The sequence below is a fragment of the Eleginops maclovinus genome, chromosome 9 (genome assembly GCF_036324505.1).
Source record: "Eleginops maclovinus isolate JMC-PN-2008 ecotype Puerto Natales chromosome 9, JC_Emac_rtc_rv5, whole genome shotgun sequence".
NCBI classification, from domain to species: domain Eukaryota; kingdom Metazoa; phylum Chordata; class Actinopteri; order Perciformes; family Eleginopidae; genus Eleginops; species Eleginops maclovinus.
The window spans coordinates 8,342,722-8,362,397 of record NC_086357.1 but is presented as its reverse complement, the minus strand read 5'-3'; the positions used below and the strand labels follow the sequence as shown (position 1 = coordinate 8,362,397).

General features: G+C 38.7%; 1 protein-coding gene across 3 annotated transcripts in view; it reads right to left on the bottom strand.

Annotated features, from left to right (window-relative positions):
- Window positions 1-2,327: 2,327 nt before the first annotated feature.
- The window catches only part of mylk4b (myosin light chain kinase family, member 4b), a 31,911-nt gene continuing 14,562 nt past the window's right edge, over window positions 2,328-19,676 (bottom strand). For 2 of the 3 annotated variants that reach the window (XM_063892133.1, XM_063892134.1), the window contains 12 exons: window positions 10,428-10,509; window positions 9,201-9,585; window positions 8,872-9,095; window positions 7,707-7,812; window positions 6,514-6,607; window positions 5,687-5,796; window positions 5,448-5,589; window positions 4,994-5,064; window positions 4,776-4,904; window positions 4,446-4,677; window positions 3,745-3,793; window positions 2,328-3,629 (listed from right to left, as the gene is read on the bottom strand). In XM_063892133.1, coding sequence (XP_063748203.1) covers window positions 3,619-3,629; window positions 3,745-3,793; window positions 4,446-4,677; window positions 4,776-4,904; window positions 4,994-5,064; window positions 5,448-5,589; window positions 5,687-5,796; window positions 6,514-6,607; window positions 7,707-7,812; window positions 8,872-9,095; window positions 9,201-9,585; window positions 10,428-10,509 — 1,635 coding nt within the window. In that variant the 3' untranslated portion in view covers window positions 2,328-3,618. Of the gene's footprint in view, window positions 3,630-3,744; window positions 3,794-4,445; window positions 4,678-4,775; window positions 4,905-4,993; window positions 5,065-5,447; window positions 5,590-5,686; window positions 5,797-6,513; window positions 6,608-7,706; window positions 7,813-8,871; window positions 9,096-9,200; window positions 9,586-10,427; window positions 10,510-12,133; window positions 12,940-19,676 lie in introns of those variants that run through there. The other variant, XM_063892132.1, reaches the window with a different exon arrangement.

Sequence of the window (19,676 nt, the reverse complement as noted above, 5' to 3'; positions counted from 1 at the left end):
AAAACAAATCCCTCACCCAGCAGCTATTTTCTCTCTGGTTGTGTCTACATGGTTCACAATGGTTAGTCCTTCCCTCCAGATGAGCATTGGCCTATGCATGCGCTTCATACCTGTACAAGTACTAGTCTTTTCAATCATTATGCAGATCATGATTGTGATCTTGATCCCATCCTGTTTTTTTGTAAACTCGTAAAAGCTATTTCAAATGACACACTGAAGGCTCTTTTGCTACAATATTGATAAAGGGTTTCAGAGATGTATAGACAATTATGCTAATAGTTTAGCTTAGATTTCTGCAAACCCCTAGCCATTGCTTTTTGGTTGAAATTTTTGCAATGAACTGGTCAAAGAATTGTCCTTCTGAGTCTTTAGTCATCTTTTGCAAAAGAGGCACACAAGATACAGAAAGCAATTTCTCTATAGCAACAACTCAAACTGAAGAGTCTGCTTTTCATGTATACATTGCTTAGTCATGAGATATCGAACCCATGACTTTGGAAAAGGACAATAGACCCCTGATCAGAAAAATGGTCACCCACTGTGTGGTCACAGGGCACCTTGTGACTGGTCATCTACCTGAGGGACGACATCTCATCTACATTGATCTACAATCTTTGACATGTAAGGCTTACAGAATATTATTATTTGTACAACATTATAGCTTTCAGTTCTTTGATTATCAACATTTCCATTACAGATTCTAGACCAAAGTGGTGAGCTCACACAGAAGGCTAAATTGTTAGCATAAAGAGAAAACATTGCTTTAGCTTTCTGCTAGCCACAGTCTTTACCATTAGCCTATGGTTAAACTTTAAGCATCTTTTCATCCAAGATATTCCTCTGTTGTGTCAGATTTTCACATTCTGAGATTGAACACACATTTTTGTATCTTTAGTGTTACTGAGAGAATGGGAGATGGAGAGTCAGATCAACCCATTAGCTACATTTTTGTTCTTCAGGAAGGTGCCCCCCTGGCATTTACCTATTCTTTCTAAAGAGTCAATGAGCCAGATTGAATCCACAAAGAAACTGTAGAAAAGTACATTTCCCTGAGGGGTTAGTAGCAACACAAAGAAAAATGACTTCCTTTCCTCTTTTCTTTGTGCAGAGTTCTGACAATGTGAAACTAACCCACCCTGAGAATACGTAGCTTTGTTTGCTATCTTAAGCTCTAGCACAACCTGCTGGTTTTCATGTTCCTGATCTCTGATGACAGTGCTTACGTGAAAAAATAAAGGAAAAACCTCAATATATGAATAAAGAATGATTTGCAATTACAGACCTGAGAAGTTCCTGTTACATGAATGTCAGATAAAGAGTTATGGTAACTTTAATATAATATTTCTGATGGGAATAGTCTCCTCTATCATCTGAAAAAGATGTATTATGCCTATCTGCCCATGTTCAGTCACACTAGTCTCAGTATGTTAGTTCTCAAAAGCTTGAATACCCTAACTGTCCCATCATCTACACCTTTTATTCCAATTACTAGAGAACAGAAAGCTTTTGTATATTTTTACTGAGACTGAAATGAAGATGTCAGAGTTTTTATTGAGATGAGATTATGAAATTAGGCATGTCAACTAAATTGATGACTGATTTGGAGCTGTAATTCCTCTTCTCCTGTCTCCCTCACTTGCTTCAAATGCTGATTGACGCTGATGATTCAAGATCATCTTTGGACAGTAGTCCTGTATTTGGATGTTTGTTAAATACAGGTGGGTTTAACCGTCTTAAAATCTGACCTATAAACCAGAATGATTACGGGAAAAAAATCTCAGTTGGAAAGCTGATTGGAATAGATCCTACAATAACATATCAGGTGATGAAAGATGCCCTAATTTTCCTATCCAAGATTTCTTTACTTTGACCTACTACATTAGAAATCTTCGCTTTCCTACACTCTTTTTCTCTCAGGCCATAATCCCTACACCAATATTTGGAGAGCCACTGTTATGCTCATTTTAAGGTTTCATAACTTTGTCTATACTTTGACATGTTTACATGTTTTAATGTTCAAAAAGCTCTTTATTTTTCTCATACTGCCTGTGCTGCAGCACCTCTTTTCATCCTATGTCTGAAACCAGAGCCCGATCTGCTGATTGGTTAGCTGGCCTGCTCTGTTGTGATTGGTCAACTGCTCATGTGTCAGAAATGTCCCACCCTTACCCTATCAGAATTACGAGTGTCATGTGGTGAACAAATGAGTATAATGGAAGCGTTTCAGGCATATTTTTCGTATATGATTCACAATTATAATGCATGTCACACAAATTCAATATTAACATTTTATTGCCAAAGAAATTAACCATCACAAACACTTCAAATGTTTTCTGGTGTGCTTTATTTTTTTGCTTATTCATATTCTACATTTAATAATCTCATTAATACACAAGAAAACTTGAAAAACGTATCAGAAATTCAAATAAACAAAATCACAGAGCTTATTTAGTTTCTACTTGGAGCAACCGACAATTGAGTGAACAACATTAATCCAACTTCCCATGTGTCAGAAATAAAAGGAGAATAAGGTACTGACTGATGTCCTCTCCGTTGTTGGCTCTCTGTCAAGCTGAAGTGTGAGTTTACACATTCAGAGCATACATGTGAAACTAGGTGAAATCCTGTTTGTCTCCCCTGAAAGAAATCCCATCTTGAAAAGAAAAAGCTTTGCACTTCAAGTACAGTCTGGCGTTTGAACCAGTAAATAAATGAACAAAAGAATCCACTTCAGTCATAAACACAAATCATTCATAGGTAGTATTCTGTTGTTCGTTGTGCCTTCATGGAAGGTGAGAGGGCTACTCCAAACTGCCGAAGCGAAGGCAAGCTAGTGGCATGAACGCAAAAAGAAAGAAATCAAGTCTACAGTGAAAATGTACCAGAAATGCAGGCTGAATATGGCTCCAAACCAGAAGGTATTCACTCATTGAGATGTCTTCACTTTCCAGGGAGATGAGAGAATGCAGTGTTGAGATATATACATAATAAATTACTGTGGTGTGACTTCAACTTCAACCAAGTTCTACATGTACCTTATGTTCAAGAAATAAACACATTTTAATAAGACTTGTAAATGAAAAAAAAGAAGAAAAACAATCTGTATTCACAAAAATATATTAAAGCATTCAGTCTATATATTCTTTTACGATGTTTGCTAAATCGTGTAGGCCAAAAGGTGCAAAGCATGCAACAAACCAGGACATTGTCAGAGAGAGAAAAACATGTTTGATGCTAAGTTACTTTCCTTCAGTGTTTCCTTTACCTTTTCCATCTGCAGTGGATGTGGAAGTTGTAGAAGTGACAGTAGTTCAGGTCTTTTGTGTATAATATTTTGGATTCACCGTTGCAATATGGGTCGTTCTAGACACCACCGAGTCAGTCTGAAGTTTGGCACTCTACAGGACAGTAAGCATGCAAGCAGATGGTTTGTGCCTCAATGGCAGCCTTAAAAAAGTCAATTTTTTGTCTGCCGGGCCTCACACTATTCAGATCAGAGCTAACAAAGCTAAGCTAAGCTGACACAAGGATGTGAGAGTAGTTATCCAGTAGCCATACAGGTACAGCAGCATTGGTCCAGTGTTGAGCTCCAGGGCTCTACAAGGCATGCTGAGGGCCTCACAGTGTTTCTGGGAGGGAAACAGAGACAAAATGCACGGTTCAAGTTTGTATGTCACCAGATTGTAAGTAGAAAACAATGGTTAAAAAAGGATGTACAAGCTAAGAGGAATTTATTCATCTCACCTGTCTGGTTCTCTGGAGAAGGGGCGTGTGTGGAGTGGCACTTATTTTTCTATAATGAAAAAGGATCCTATGAATTAGTGCATTGCATAAAAGAACCGTATGAAAACTTGTTTGTGTTCACAGTGGTCTGCCTTGCACCTGTCTCTTTTTACATTATTCCTTTGTGTACTTCAGAAACATAGTGACATCACTGTGTATCACTCTTGGCTAAGGCTCCAACACATTATAGGTGATAGGCTAAGGTGCAGGACATCTCTAATTGGTTGACCAATCACAACAGAGTCGGCTAGCTAACCAATCAGAGCAGACTGGGCTCTGGTTTCAGACAGGCTGAAATGAGGTGCTGCAGCACAGGCAGTATGAGAAAAATAAAGAGGCAAGAGGCACTTTATGAATGCTACTATCCCTTACTTGATAGATGTTCTATCATGACTTACTAAAGTGTCCCTCAAAATAATATCAAACACACTAAAAAAAGATATATATGGTGTACATTTTAAAACATGTGTGTGCCTATCATATTGCATCTCATCATTATTTGTGGATTTACAGACTTCCCTATTGGACTCTATTTAGATACAGCTTAAACAAGCATGGTGCCACCTAATAATGAAACCAAAGAGGAGAAACAAGAGCTCGGATTGGCCAAATGTTTTGTTTGTGCATTAAGGTGGTGCTCAGTACTCTGCATGGGTCATCACCTTCTGATCTAGTCGATAGTGCAGACTCTGGTCTGACAGCCAGGGGTGTCTGAGGGACTCGGCTGCGCTCATCCTCCAGCTCTTGCTCTTCACCAGCAGAAGGGTGATGAAGTCTTTTGCTTCGTCGGAGATGTCCTTGAACTCCTCCTCCTCAAAGTTCCACTGACAGGCCAGGATGTTATTCAGCGTCTCGTTGTCGTCGTCTCCCAGAAACGGAGACAGCCCACTGAGCCTGGACCGACAAGAAAGAGAGATCAGGGATGATGCTGTGTTTCTTCATATCTATACATGCACATATACATCTATGTGAAGGAGCATCCCATAACTCACAGCATGTACATGATGACGCCCAGGCTCCACATGTCTGTGGGGAATGAAACAAACTCATAGTTGATGACTTCAGGAGCTAAAAACTCAGGTGTTCCAAAGTTGACCCTCAGCTTCTCCCTGGGTTTATACCTGTCAGAGAAACACAAGCAGACACATAAGAGATATATCTGATGCTGAGAGAATCAAAAACACTTTTAATAACTTGTAATAGATTTTACCTCCTGGCCAGGCCAAAGTCAATGATTTTAATCTTGTTAGTAGCTCTGCTGACACAAAGAATGTTTTCTGGCTGAAAAGGATCAAAGGAGAAGGATTATAATAACAGAATATAAAACAAATTGATAAAATGTGATGATTTTGTATAGTGCTTTTCAGACAAATCCTTCCCTATGTGGATTATAACTCCAAAATAAATAGTCCCTAAAACAGGACAGAAAAGCATTGCATTGAATACTGTCAATAAAGATTGTTTCATTTTGATTCATTTAAGCATCTTCATCTTAAATTAACTGAATAGTGAGGAAGAGGCATACACAAACAGAGAATAAACTATGGAATACAATATGTTCCTTGGGTTTGGACTGTAAAACAATTAACATCAATACGACAGCAAAATGAGAGTGATATTTTTAAATGACAGAATTTAAGATTCTAATTTGAAGCAGGATTTACCTTCAGGTCAAGATGCAGGATGTACATCCTGTGCATGTACTGCAGGCCTTCACAGATCTGGCGTATGAACAGCACCGTGTCCAGCTCTGTCAGGTTGTAGTTCTCATCAATGATGCGGTCAAACAGCTCTCCTCCCTCCACACTGCAGCACACAGAGAAGCACAGACACAATTACATCAAGGAAAACATATGAGGATACATACTGAGCACCCCACACCAACACAGGCACCATGACTTACTATTCCATCACCAGGATGATGTCATGGCGCGACTCAAAGGCAGCGTACAGCTGGATGAGGTTGGCGTGGTTCAGCTGGTTCATCACCTGGATCTCATTCCTCACCACATCCTGAGAAACAGACAGACAGGAGAGTCAGCAATCACAATTTCAGATTTCCGTCAAACATGTATCGGAGTTCATTAACGACAAATCTCTGCAAGTCAAGATTTTAAGGTTGCATGTAAGAGGAAGTTTGGTCTCCTTTGAGCTTTCAAAAATTAAATTCTTACTTTTATAAATAAAGATGGACGTTATGTGATTAACTGTCCTGGATTGTGACAAATCTATCATTGTGTAAGCAATTTATTATGCTATACGACTTATTGCAGCTGCTTTACAAAAAAACGCTTTCCATTAAAAAGCTAATTAAATGAATGCGCGAGTAATCTTGTAGTCACACACCGTACAACTTTAGGAATAATTTAACTTTTCATTGTTTGTAAATGTGGAACCTAGCCAGTCAAGCAAATTTGATGATGTTAATGTACATGCATAATTAGTTAAACTTTTGGGTTATAGCCATGTATATCGTGCCTTTTTTATTTTGTATGGAGAGTAGTTTTTCAAAAACTGTTCATAACTTTGCATTACTTGCTTTTATATATTTACAGTACATGCAAAACAACAACACAAATTCTTTGTATGTGAAAACCCACAAAAGGAACAAAGAGGCTGACGGATTCTCTCATGCCAACACACTCTGGGTTTCTTGAGCTGAATCTATTTTTAAAATGTAAGCCTTTATGATCCTTAGCAAAGATAAGTATTTAGTTTAAATTGCTGCACCTTCTCTTTCTGGCTCCTGGCTTTTATGATCTTGGCAGCCAACATCAGACTGGACGAGTTCTCGATGCACTTGTGTACTTGCCCAAAACGTCCCCTGATGAAAGAAACACAGAGGGGTGAAAGACATAAATACACAGGCAGTACGGTGGGGCTGATTACTTGAGCACAGTGACTGTCAGTAAACACAGAAACACCCGGACCAAGTACAGACTCAGTGAGCACAGCCTGGCCATCGAGACTGGCCGATACAAAAAGCAATGGCTCCAAAAAGAGGATAACTTATGCCAGCTGTGCAAAGGAGACAAAGTACAAACATCCTGAATTTGACCACAGGAAAAAACATGTGCTGCACTCTGGCAGCAGAATACGTATTTACCTGCCACAACCTCAGGAGCAGTGAGTTACCACACACACATTGTTGTTGGCATGTTGTGCAACATGTGTTGTTGACATGTATGTTTAGTGTTTTTTCTCTTTTGTTCTGTAATAACGTCTTGTGCGGAATGCTTTGGCAATGCTATGGGTAATATGTGGACATGCCAATAAAGCCCCTTTGTATTTGTATTGTATAAGAAGATAAATCATTAGAAATTCTCCTAGCCTGGGAAACAAGATATTTAAGATTTTTTAAACATCACTTAATCTAAGTTCAACATCAACAGACACAACTGTTTCAGTTCTAATACCGTGGCTAGTTTTAGCATCTCATATTAAAAAATCTCAGCTCTATATTATTGAAAATTGAATATTATGGATTGTTGGTGGGGAAAAAAATAAGTTTATGCTCTTGGAATTTCTAATTGAATGTCTTAATCTATCTCTAATATAATTCTGATAAATTGATATTAGAAAATAATAATTCATTATCATACTGGCACCCGTACAGTAATTAGGGCTGTATACTGTGCCAATATGTCAGTCATTTGAAAAATGTTCTTGCGTGCTGAGGGCTAATCTCTATCTGGAGAGGCAGGATTTAGCACTAGACTATACATCAGAGGGGCCCGCTTTTTCGCAAGTGCCCCCTCTGTGGCTTTCGATGTAATTCCCTTTGGGAGTGACAATAAAAAGGTTTCTAAAAAAACTATTAGGGCATCCCCTCACAGGCTGTGAGGTCCTGTGTTATTTCATTAGAGGGGGTGCTGTAACCGAGCGATGAAAACAAACTCTTGAGGGTATCTGGTGGTACTCACCCTCCCAGGACCTCATCTCTGTTGATGGTGTAATAGGATGCTATCTGGTGGGGTTTGGGAGTCACGATGCGATGGTCGAAAGGTGCTAGCGGTGGAGGGCTTAAGTCTGAAGAAATGATAAAGGAATAAAGACAAAATGAATAAATTATAGAATTTGCTTTGCTGAAAACAGAGACTGAGGGAAGAGGGCCCCCCAGAAACAAAGTGGATCAAAATAGCAGCATGCCAATGTCTCATTATCTGTTCTGCCAGCTGTGCCGGCTCAAATGCTAGTGACGCTCAAACAGTCATGGTGTTATGTCACTGGATCTGCTTCAAAGTCTGTTGCACGAAAAGTTAAATGTCACCAACAAACAACCAAATTGGATTCACATGGAGAGCACATGAATATGAAAAATCCATTTCAAACAGTACAAGAAGCAGCGAATGCTTAGGTCGGTATTGCATTGCATTCTTTTTTCTTCTTTAGGATATTTTTTATGTTTTTGCCTTTATTTGAAAGTACTATCGAAGGCCAAAGACTAGACTAGAAGTTAGGGGGGACAGAGAATGATATGCAGTGAAGTACAATTAAAGGGGCCCTTTTAGGCTCGTTTTAATGATAATGCGAGGGTTGTATAGTTTAGTATTTTCAATCTACGCTTTTATGCTAATGCATACATTTTTTACGCCCATATTTGAAGGGGCCCTATTATGCTAATTTTCAGGTTTAATTATTGTATTTTTTCTGCCTCTACTGTGACATGTTTACACGCCTTAATGTTCTTAAAGGTCTTAATTTGTCTCATACTGCCTGTGCTGCAGCACCACTTTTCACCAAACCAGAGCCCAGTCTGCACTGATTGGTTAGCTGGCCACCTCATTTGTGATTGGTGAACCACTTAGAGTCCCGCCCCTTAGCCTATCATGTAAAATGTGTTGGAACGCTAGCCAATAGAAGTACAAGTGTTACGCGGTGATTTCATTATGTTATGAAAGTAAAAAATGCAGTATAATCGAGATGTTTCAGGTGTGTGTGTGGGGGGGTCGTGTACTTTGTGGTTTAAGCCTTTGCAGACCATTTACATGAACAAATACCTATAAATCCAGCACAGGACAGGGAAAACTCAGAAAACCATGAAAAGGGCCCCTTTAATTAAAATGTATAGTTAAAGTTATATCTCACCAAGAAGAAATTCCTTCTGTGCTGACTCTCCCTCCTCACCCTCCTCTTCCACCTCTGTCTTTACTTCTTCAGATTTGGAGGCTTGAGCCGCTCCTTCCTCCGTCACCTCAGAGTTTTTCCCTTCCTCGTCTTCCACTCTGCTTTTTTTAAGGTCATCCTTCACCAGGTCTTCTTCGGTGACACGACGTTTGCTGCAAGTGGCCACATCGCCGACCTCCTCAGAGCTACACAAGAAGCAAACATTGGAATATTAGATTTTTTTTCTTATTTGCCTTAACCTCCCACACCCAAATGATTGACTTAAATTATATCATGAGTCTGGAAAATACCTTTCCTGTGGTGGGAGGGAGGCCTTTTCCAGTTTGGATGACTCTTCTGCCTCTCCTTTATGCTTTTTATTCCCATCATCTGCCACAGTCTGTTCTGGACTAACATCTTCTGCTTTGTCCTCCAGTTCATCTGATTCTGAGTTCTCGAAGAGAGCCCCCGCCTCCTCCTTCTCATGTGTGCCCTTCTTCCTGTCCTCTGACTCAGCCCCAGCGGTGAATTGTCCGTTAAGGATCAGCTCCCCAGACTCCTGCCTTTTTCCTCCACTTCCTCTGTCCTCCCCCCTCTGGTTGTCAGCCTCTACTTTTCCATGGGAATGCTCAGTGTTCTGCCTGTTGAGCTTTTCCAACTCTTCCTGCAGAACCGGCTCATTGAAGGAGGAAGTTTCTGAGGGGGATAAACAAAGCAGAAAACATAAGGGATAATCGCCATTTTTTAGGGTTTTTAATGCTATCACATTGAAACTTCCAAATGTTTTCAAAGCAATTTAAAATTCCACAAAACTGGAGTTTATTCAATAAGATATAGTTGATATAATGTACACTAGAATACATTATATTTTATATTTTTCTAACCTCACCATTATGGCTAAATATGGCACTATAAATGGTAAATATAAAATGCCAAATTAGTTTCCTACTGTGGGTTATTTAAAAAAGCATAACCTTGTCCCCTAGAGGGCACTGACAGTAATTTCACATAATGTCTCACTATTTTGGTAAAAGTAAATAAATAATCTGCTCAAAAAAATATATTTATTAACATTGTTGGTTGAAGTCAATGCATCAGCCATTTGCATATCAATTATTTACCCCGTGTATTTACAAAAAACGTTGTATTTCTCCCATGCCTCTCAGAGGAACAAAGAAATAAAAGACTGTATCGAAACATCATTTACAACTAGCTAACAATCAGTTAAGTGCAAGTAAAATGTAACCTGTCATGCCTCAATCCATCAAAAAAAAGTTTGACATATTGGATTTCATTCAACGTGGTAGCAAGCCAGGAAAAAAAAGTTTTCTAAAAGCAGCTGGGTGAAGTATTTCTTTAAATCTTGGGTTTTTGTAAAAAACTAAAACATAAATCATCATTTTAGACACCATATTATCAATGGTGGCTTTTTAAATACATTATATGTTGATCTACTCCATATATTTCAGCTGATAGTGGACAAAAGTAGACATAAACTCAGGTGATTGGAGGTGGAGTGATTTCCTGTTTGAGGCTACCTGAGGGGTCAGCAGGTCTTCTCTTCTTCTGGGCTTTTGACCCCTTCAGGCTCAGTTTGGCTTTTTCCTTGTCATCCTTTGCCTTATAAAAGGGAGAAACAAAGATTAAACAATAGAATCGATGAAGTGACAAAAATGGACGCAACTTGAGCCAGGTATAAAGGTCTTAACCGCAGCAATTATAATTTACAAGTATCGGAGTCTGATTCCTGAAGGGAACAGCGTGGTCTCATATGTGTTTTTATTTGCACAGTAGTCAGACAGTAAGCACAAAGTGTTTATCCCTGTTGCTACGGTTGCCCCCGTAACTCAAGTGTAATGTGTTGTGTCACGGATGCCTCCTCCAGGACAAAGAGGAAAGGTCACATATCATATGTCGCAAACAACACTGGGAAATGTTTCATTCACTTTCCAAAACAAAAAGGGCTTGATAAACAAAATGCACTATTAATACTCAATTATGTGCAATCAGGAAAACTATACAGAATGTCATAAAAGGCATTCAGATGAGCCATGCCATGGTTTCTCTTTTATTAATATGTCTTACTGTTTAATATATCTTGCTTAACCACACACCAACTCCTAAAAACAACCTCTGAAGCGGCACAATGATGGAAGAATATCTGTAATTTAACACACAAACAGAGGTGAAGTACTCAGATCTTTTTAGGTAAAAGCAGCAATACTTAATTATAGAAAAATAAAAAGGTATTGGTATTTAAATATACTTAAAGTACCAAAAGTGAGAGAAATTACCCATTTCAGAATCACTGGATTATTATTTATACATAGCTGTAAAAATTGGAGCACAATGAGCTCAGTTTAATAACCTTTTATACTGCTGCCAGATATCTTAGCCTATAATTACATTACTATATGTTGATTTATTTGTTGATTCATATGTTGTATTAGCTAAAAATATGAATCTGTAAAATAACTAAAACTGTCAACTCAATGTAATGCAGCAAAAAAGTTTAATATTGGCTTTCAAATTGTAGTTAGTAGCTTAAAATGTAACTTAAGTACAATAATTAAGTGAATTTACTTTCTGCCATTCTACCACTGCATAAATCATACACATATTTGTTTAAAGACAACAGTTCAATCTTATGGTACAATCTTAATATTACAAAGATTTAGAAAAGGAAACCTTATGTAATGCAGACCGCAGCTAAACAGAGCCTGTGCAGCTGCAGTCAAACACACTGCTGATAAAGACAAGATAACCAGTCTGGCACTAATCATTTACACCCCAGAAGCAAATGACAATCACTCAACGGAGAAAAAATACTTTACATTACAGAGGACAACATGTAGAGCTAATAATAGATCCAAAGAGCCATATCAGAAGTATAGAGAATGAGCTTTAAATGCAAAGAAGGAATAAACAAAACTGTTAAAAAGATAGGGATTTTGTATTTTATCTACGAAAGCATCAGGTATTAGAGCCAGCTATTTATAATGTGACTGTGAACGGGTCACATATTCCATCAAGAGGATTTGCAAACTTTTGGACAGCACTTAAAGCATCAGACGCCATGACCGCAATGCAATTAGATCTCTCACTATGTTGCCTGCCGTGACATAACACACAGCAATAGAAGCACAATGGGAACACTGCACTGTACCTTCCACAAAGTGATCGAGATGATGGAAAATATTTTGACTTGGCGGGAGAACCTCACATATAATGTTAAATCTCTCACCTTCTTCCTCGCCTTCTTCCCAGGCTGTTTAAACAGCAGCTCCACCAGCCTGGAGCTCTTCACAACCTCCCCAATGTAGCTGATCACCTGCTGGGTGCCCTCCACCAGCCTCTCCACCCCATCCACCCTGCGTCCCTGACCCTCCATCCGCTCGCTGGCCCTCTCCACGGCCCCACACAGCTCTCTGCAGGCAGCCTCCACCCCAGATTCACGTCTCTCCCCGCGGCCATCCCCACGCATCGAGGCCAGATCCTGACCCATGCCCCTGACGTCCAGGGACAATCCGTCCAGCCGGGTCAGGACGGTCTGCTGCATGTTGAGCAAGCGCTCCATCTGAGAGCTCAAAGAGTCCATTCGGCTCTCCACGCAGCGCAAGGCGGCGTCCTGAGGCGAGGGAGGTGGTGATGGAGACGCTTGGGCCTTGTCTGATCCATTGAGTGAGAGCTTCCTTCCACCAGGTTTCTGACCGTGAAGTGGATTCGGATCATAGACTTTGGCCAAAGAGTTGACAAGGCTGGAACTCATGACTGAGCAGCAGATCTCCTCAATGGCAGAAAAGGTTTTTCACTCAGTCAATTCACGCAGGCTCAGTGGAAACCAAGGCAAAAGCCATATTACCAGCTAAGAAACATTAACAGAAGAGCCGAGGGAACAGAGATCTCTCCCTCAACAGTGCAAGTTGAGTTGAGTTTTAAGAATAGCAAATGACTGCCCTCCAAATTAAAGCGCAGCCCCCCCATGGACGTCAGGGAGTGAGTGGCCAGTGATAAGAGCTGAGGGCTCTGGTGTGCAGTTGGGGATTGATGAGGGTTAAGGGGAGATGCTAGAGGGGAAAGCTATGTGACATTTGAGACACTTAAAAAGCCCTTCAGTCAGGTGACAGAATTCGAAGAATCCCGGACTGAAATATGACACCGTAAAAAGTAAGACAAACTAATAAAACGTACTGCCAATAAAAACAGAGAAGAACAACACACAACTCTGACAGTGGATAAATAACTTATCATCAGTAGATGTAAAAGTCTGTTGATACACTAACTGGTGTAAACCTGGATTTTTGTTTTCAGATTCTGTATTTGGTTTATATAGTTTTCACCTTGTTCTATAATAGGAAGTTGGGATGACAGGTGCTTGCGGGTTTAAGGTCCCAAAAACCTTATTAACCACTTAAACCTCTGTTACAGACGAAAGGATTGTGGGTATTTCTGAACCTCGTCAAACACCACACACTTCTCACAACTGATTTGTTCATGTGTCAGCAGAACGTTACATAATCACCACAAATTCCAAAGGTCAAATCTTTCAGGAAAAAAAGAAAAATAAAGTTATTTAAGAAATTATTACAATGCATTACTTGTTATTGGAATACTTATTGTTGTTTTTAATACAAGAATGGTATCTATATACTTGTTTTCATGTAAGCAACTCACCCCCATTTTCTGGTAATTAATTTGTATTTAATGCCAAATTAAAAAAACACAGCCCTCAATCTCAAAAACGTGTGTTGTTAACTAATAATATTTTAAAGTATCACTAAATTATTATTCTATCTTTATATTTAACGATAATGTTTACACAAGTATAATAAAAGTAGCTGTCAGTCTAAAAATATCTATTTGTATGATTGTTTTAGAAACAATCATCATTTATTTCCTGTTGCTATTGTTGCATTTCATTTGATTGAATCACACTTTTACATTTATTGTTTGGTCAAGCCCAATTTTTGCTATTACTATTCAAAATATAGAAGATAATGCTAAATTATTTTTGGTGAAAAAAAAAAAATAGCTCAATGAATATGAAACAAAATGTCGTCACATTAACATTTTCAAAAAAAGAAAGTTGCAGCATATTAAAATAAATAGTTGTTTCTTATTTTAGTTGGAGAGAGCTTGCTGTTCCCAAAATAAATCCACTGTCCCTGCAACATGGGGGGACAAGACAACGGAAGAAAACAGGAAACAGGTGATCCTCCTGACACCTTAGATCTGTTTATACAGTGGAGAAGGGGATTGTGGGACTGGAAACCCACTGCACGTGCTGTTGCTGAGTATTAAAGAGGATTGAACTGACACAGATCCACATGGAAACGGAAGTTCGTATTCACAGACACACAAAATGAATGACGCTTATTGAGACGTGTCTGAGTGCGCACATTGGCCTCAAACTGTGACACAGCTCAGTACAGTGATATCTGGAGTGGGCAGGGTGACAAAGCGCCGGCGCCTATATACTGGCTTCCATCTGTCAGCACTGGAAAAACCTGACCTATAGCCTGTCCCCTGCACAGTACAGACAGCTCCTCAGCTGTCAGGTCCAACACTTGTCTCCCTGCTGCCTATTTACCAGCTAAGGTGAGAAGGAAAGAGGACACTGTACAAATGCAGAGAGTACAGTACATTCTGTGGAAATGCACCGAATAAAAAAATGGAGCTCACTGATTCCTTAGAGGTTTTACATACATCTAGCGTGTCAAAATGAATACAAGTTTGTTTGTCTCAGCTTAACATACAGCACTGCAACTCTTAGAGATCCAAGAATTTAAAGGGCCATCCCACTTAGATTTAGCATTACACAAAGTATTTAACGGGACGGAGAAATGTCTAAACAAATTTAGAAAAACAGTTATTAGCATTTATCTATGACTGTATAAAAGCTTTACAGTCACACAGGTTTCTGAACAGCTAAGTTGAATCTTTCTTTCAATAACAGGGCTCCATCGATCAACAGTCAATGGGATTTTTCCATTGGATTTTGGATTATAGCACCTCATATTGGCACCAATAACTTTTTGTTAATGCCAAAGTGTAAATGCCATTGCCAGAAGTATAAAGCTAACATTGGGCTATAAAAAAACTACGTTACGGTCGCATGACTTCACATCACCACCGCTAAGCTAAAGAAGGCTAATGTCACTGCAGTCACTTGTTAGCAATCGCAGTTTTATTTGACACGTAGAAGCTTTAGACATTCACAGGTGGGATATTAATGTCAACAAAAAAAAGGTTTACCACTCTAGAATATGAGCCATCTACTGAAATGAGCATGCTAGGGTGTTAGCTAGCCCTGTATTGTAATACCACATGTACCTAGATAGGCAATCAATGGTAACAGGCTTCCAGTCGGCCCTAAGCCCAACGTACACTATGTCTTTTGAACATGTGGCCACCTCTAAACACTGTATGCCAAATCCCTGTTAGAAAGGGCTATTTCATAATCTTTACGATGTCACACGTAAAGATTATAAAATAGCATTATTATTTTTTCCGGCCTTCTGTTAGTTAGTGGTTGGCTTTTTTTTATTAAATGATGACTGTTAAAGGTAGATTGTATGGAACCCAGGGAAGGTGAAATGATGCTTCCTATCTTTTGAACATGTGGCCACCTCTAAACACTGCATGCCAAATCCCTGTTATAAAGGGCTTTGGTATCGGAGCAATAGGGCATTCATTGGTGTTCCATTTCAATACCAAAGGGGAAACACCATTCATTGTTGTTATATTCTTTGACACAATCTCATTCATTTTTTTCTTGTACCAGATTAGCCACCGCCAGTAGATTAACTGCCGTAAAACCCGCAAAATAGAGGCCGAAATGATAAATGAGGAGGAGCAGGGTGATGGTTGATTGGTCTGGGTCTGGTGTTGAGGGCAGTGGGGGGCTTTAACTGTACCCTGTTGGACAATCTCTGAAATCCAAAGTCATAAAAGGTTACATGGTAAAATAAGAGCCATCGTGGTATAGAAGCACTGTTAAGGAATGAGAATGACGCAGCCTCGCCCTCTCACCACATATAAAGTTACTCAGCAGGAAGACACTGACAATACATAAAGCTCATTCTAGTGCAGACTGTCCAGTAATCCAATATCACTCCAGTGCAAAGACCCGAACAACATGAATGCAACAAGCTTTAGCCAACAGCACAATAATAGACTGTGAATCAGGCTAATGGCTTCTGCTGTGGTGGAAGTGGTACTGTAGGCTATAGTACAGTACAGGTAAATACAGTAAAGTTACTAAATACACATTTTTAAAGAGTTGCAGTGTATTTCCATATGTTGAGACTGTTGCATTTGGTGTTGTACAAACTTTCCAGAAAAAGATTGGGTTTCCATTATGTCACTACATCAATATCAACAAAAGTATCAAAAGACAACAAGCACTTTATTAAAGTCGTCAATCATTTATATTCACTCATACAGTATGGTTACTCTGGCCTTAATGTGATCAATTGCATGGGACTGTAAACATTTAATACCTTCAAGGGATAGTTCAAATGTTTTGAAGTAGGGTTGTTCTACAACAGAAACCAAACAATGTAGGCCTACACAACATGTTAACATGTACGATATATTTAGAATAGTTTCACCTTGCTGTCAGACAGTCTTTTATAATGGGGAACTGAAGCATCATATCTATTCTCTCGCCAGAGCCACCAGACTCCATTAAAAAAACAAACAGTTATTTTAGTCTGGGGGCTTTGGCAAGAGCATCGATATCTGCTTTAGTCACAGAGATAGTCTGTATAGCTGTCTCGCATCAAAGTAAAGCCGTAAAACAAAATGGTCAAACATTGCAAACATTCAAACTTATAGTGTGTGTATTTGCAGGGCCTTTTTTTAATGGGGCTAAAATATGTTTTGCATTCCTACTGCCATCTACAGTAGATAGTACATTGGCTATGAATAAGTATCTTATACCGGCCCACTTCAAAACATCTGAACTATCTGTTAGAGACTCATGAGCTGAATCTGTATCCCCTCCTTAAATAAGACAGACTACCAGCTGAGCCTGGTCATAGACTAGAAATGTAAGGCCACCTGACCATAGCTCAGTGATGGCTCTCTGATCTGTGGCATGTTCGAGGACCCTAGTCCAACTCTGGGGTCCCTGAATCATCCAGGGTTTCCCCCTCAAATGGCATCCCTGACCACAAAGGATTCACCATACCACAGAGATGACTTACCCCACACACTGAGACCAAAAATAATTGCATTCACATAGTCCTCGACAACTTGTAAAGCCTGTAGTCCAAGTTCAACCCTGGCGGGTTTCACTGAACGGGATAACAAAAAGGGGGATGCACTTTCTATATCTAAACTGCATAATGTGCTACAATCAGCCATGTTTAATCATATTTTAAGGCTCTCAGATATACTTGTAATGCTTTGCAACAATTTAAAAAAAAACACATTTTAAAACATTGTGGTTCACACAACTTCATCAATCATGTAGTTTTAGATTAACTGATATTATTTGTCACTTTAAGCAAACATTGATAACTTGCAACCAGCTGGCGATGTATTCTGTCTTTCTTTACGTCTGAAATGTAATTTATTTAAAGCACACAATGACCACTTATAGTAAATTATGCTCACTTCATAAAGCCTTACAACAGTGATTATATAACAATATAAGTCATTATAATGCATTAACAGTGATTATCGTGCATTACAAATGCATCTTTAAAATATACTTTACTTGAAAATGTTTACTGTATACAGTATTGTGAATTTCATTTATAAATCAGTAAAATGTTGCAGTCTGTTATGTTTATCTTTATAAAGCATTATGATTATCAATGAGTGCTGAGAACTAAAAAAAGAACGGATGAAAAGTATGTTTATTGTGCATTATAATCATGGGTTTCATGGAAAGTGCTACCCAGAGGTAACATGTGACAAACGATTTGAAAACAATGCACCAAGCCTAGATATATTCCTCTTCTCGACCAAAGTACCACTTTGATTATTTACATTTTAAATACATCTTTTTTCACGGCAGACATTTTGACTTGTCATAGCTGCAAAACAACAGGTGAAACCAATTCAGTTAACGATGTCACGGTTCCTTTAAGCGTCTCAGTAAGCCCTGACAGTGAGCTAGCATTAACAACACCAGCACCCTGGAACTAGCTCGACTGAATGGAATGCAGTTAGTTATCCATTACACTTTTGATGATGCACTTTTATAATGACCAAAACAATTACCAATAACAATATCATGACAAAAAAGCTATTGAACATTTGCCAAATAACAATAATGCTCAGATACCTTTAACTTTGTTTTCTGTTATGTTTTGTCTCTTTTTATGGCATATTAATTGCTATATGAAAAATGAGAAATGAGAGAGTGTGTAATGTTAACTGTATAAAAGCATACAAAAAGAACAATTACACTAATGGATATTAAAAAACAGTTGTCATCAATATCAGTATACAGTATCCCCACAACCCTACCTGCGGTTACAGTATAAACACTTGTGACATCTGAAAAAATATTCAAACCTAAAAGCCATGTTTTAATAAATGTTCTAAATATTCGGTATCAATGGAGACATCTGCAAAATAACCATTAAGACATGCAATGCGTTTAATGGAATCCCTGGGATGTTTTGCAGGGTTGAGGTCATTTAAAAAATCTCTTTTTACAGTGTATAATTCCTCAGTGCTTGAGTACGGATATGTGGCGTGTACATGGCAATGGAAAGAAGGCTACATATTATCTCTGTGGCTCCACCTGCTGCTTTTCTATCTGACAAACCTACTTGTGTCACCACTGGCTGATGACAGTCTGTACTTTCACAGTTCAGCTGCTGTGATAACATGCGTCCAGGTCTGTGTTTTGACCTCGGACAGACACTAAAAAATTCCTTTCATGGAAAAGAGGCTCTGTATAACGTCAACAAAGAGTGTATAAATACACATGCGTTTGGGCTGGGGATGGCATTCTTGCCCTGTAAATATGTGACATAAGCAATACAAGTATGTGCCCAGACTTTTAAATACACACTTCCCTCGGTTATCGTAAGTTCAGCGCTGGCCATCAGTGTTATGTAACGACAACAAGATGACTGGGGGAGACGGGATTAGCTTTTGGAAGAGGATTCAGGATAAATTGTGACTTCTGCCCTTCGGAATGATCAATCCCACCGCCCGAAAACTCACACATAAACACATACACACAAAATCAGCAGGGCTTAGTGGAGAATTTGAGTAGAGGATCTTGTATCATCATCTGGCTCTTAGTGCCACAGCGTCTGCACAAACTAGTGGTGTACACTTGAAGAATAATTAAAACAAATATCTAAGATGTTACTTCAATGAAGTAAACAGGCCAAACAATGATGTGAAAGATATTAAAAACGTAATGGTTTGAATAATGTGGTGGTCATTTGGAGTTCAATGAAATAATTACTGAAAGGAAAATGTAAACATGAACATATAACTTGTTATTGTGCCACCATTTAGTGTTAGAAATCCATATGGTGAACCAAATCCACCAAAACTAAAAAAAGACACAAAAAACACATGTTAAAATCAATGTTTACATTAATGCATTAATAACATATAAATGAATCATAAATAAATTAGTTTTCTAAATAAGTGTATTTCCTTTTAATCTGTGAACATTGTTTAGGCAACTAAATGTTTTTTTTTAAATAAATATCCTTATGGATAGGCTACATTGCACAGCACTCTATTGTATGTACTGCTCAGATTAATGTAACTTTGACAACAATAATGCTAACATAATTACCCTA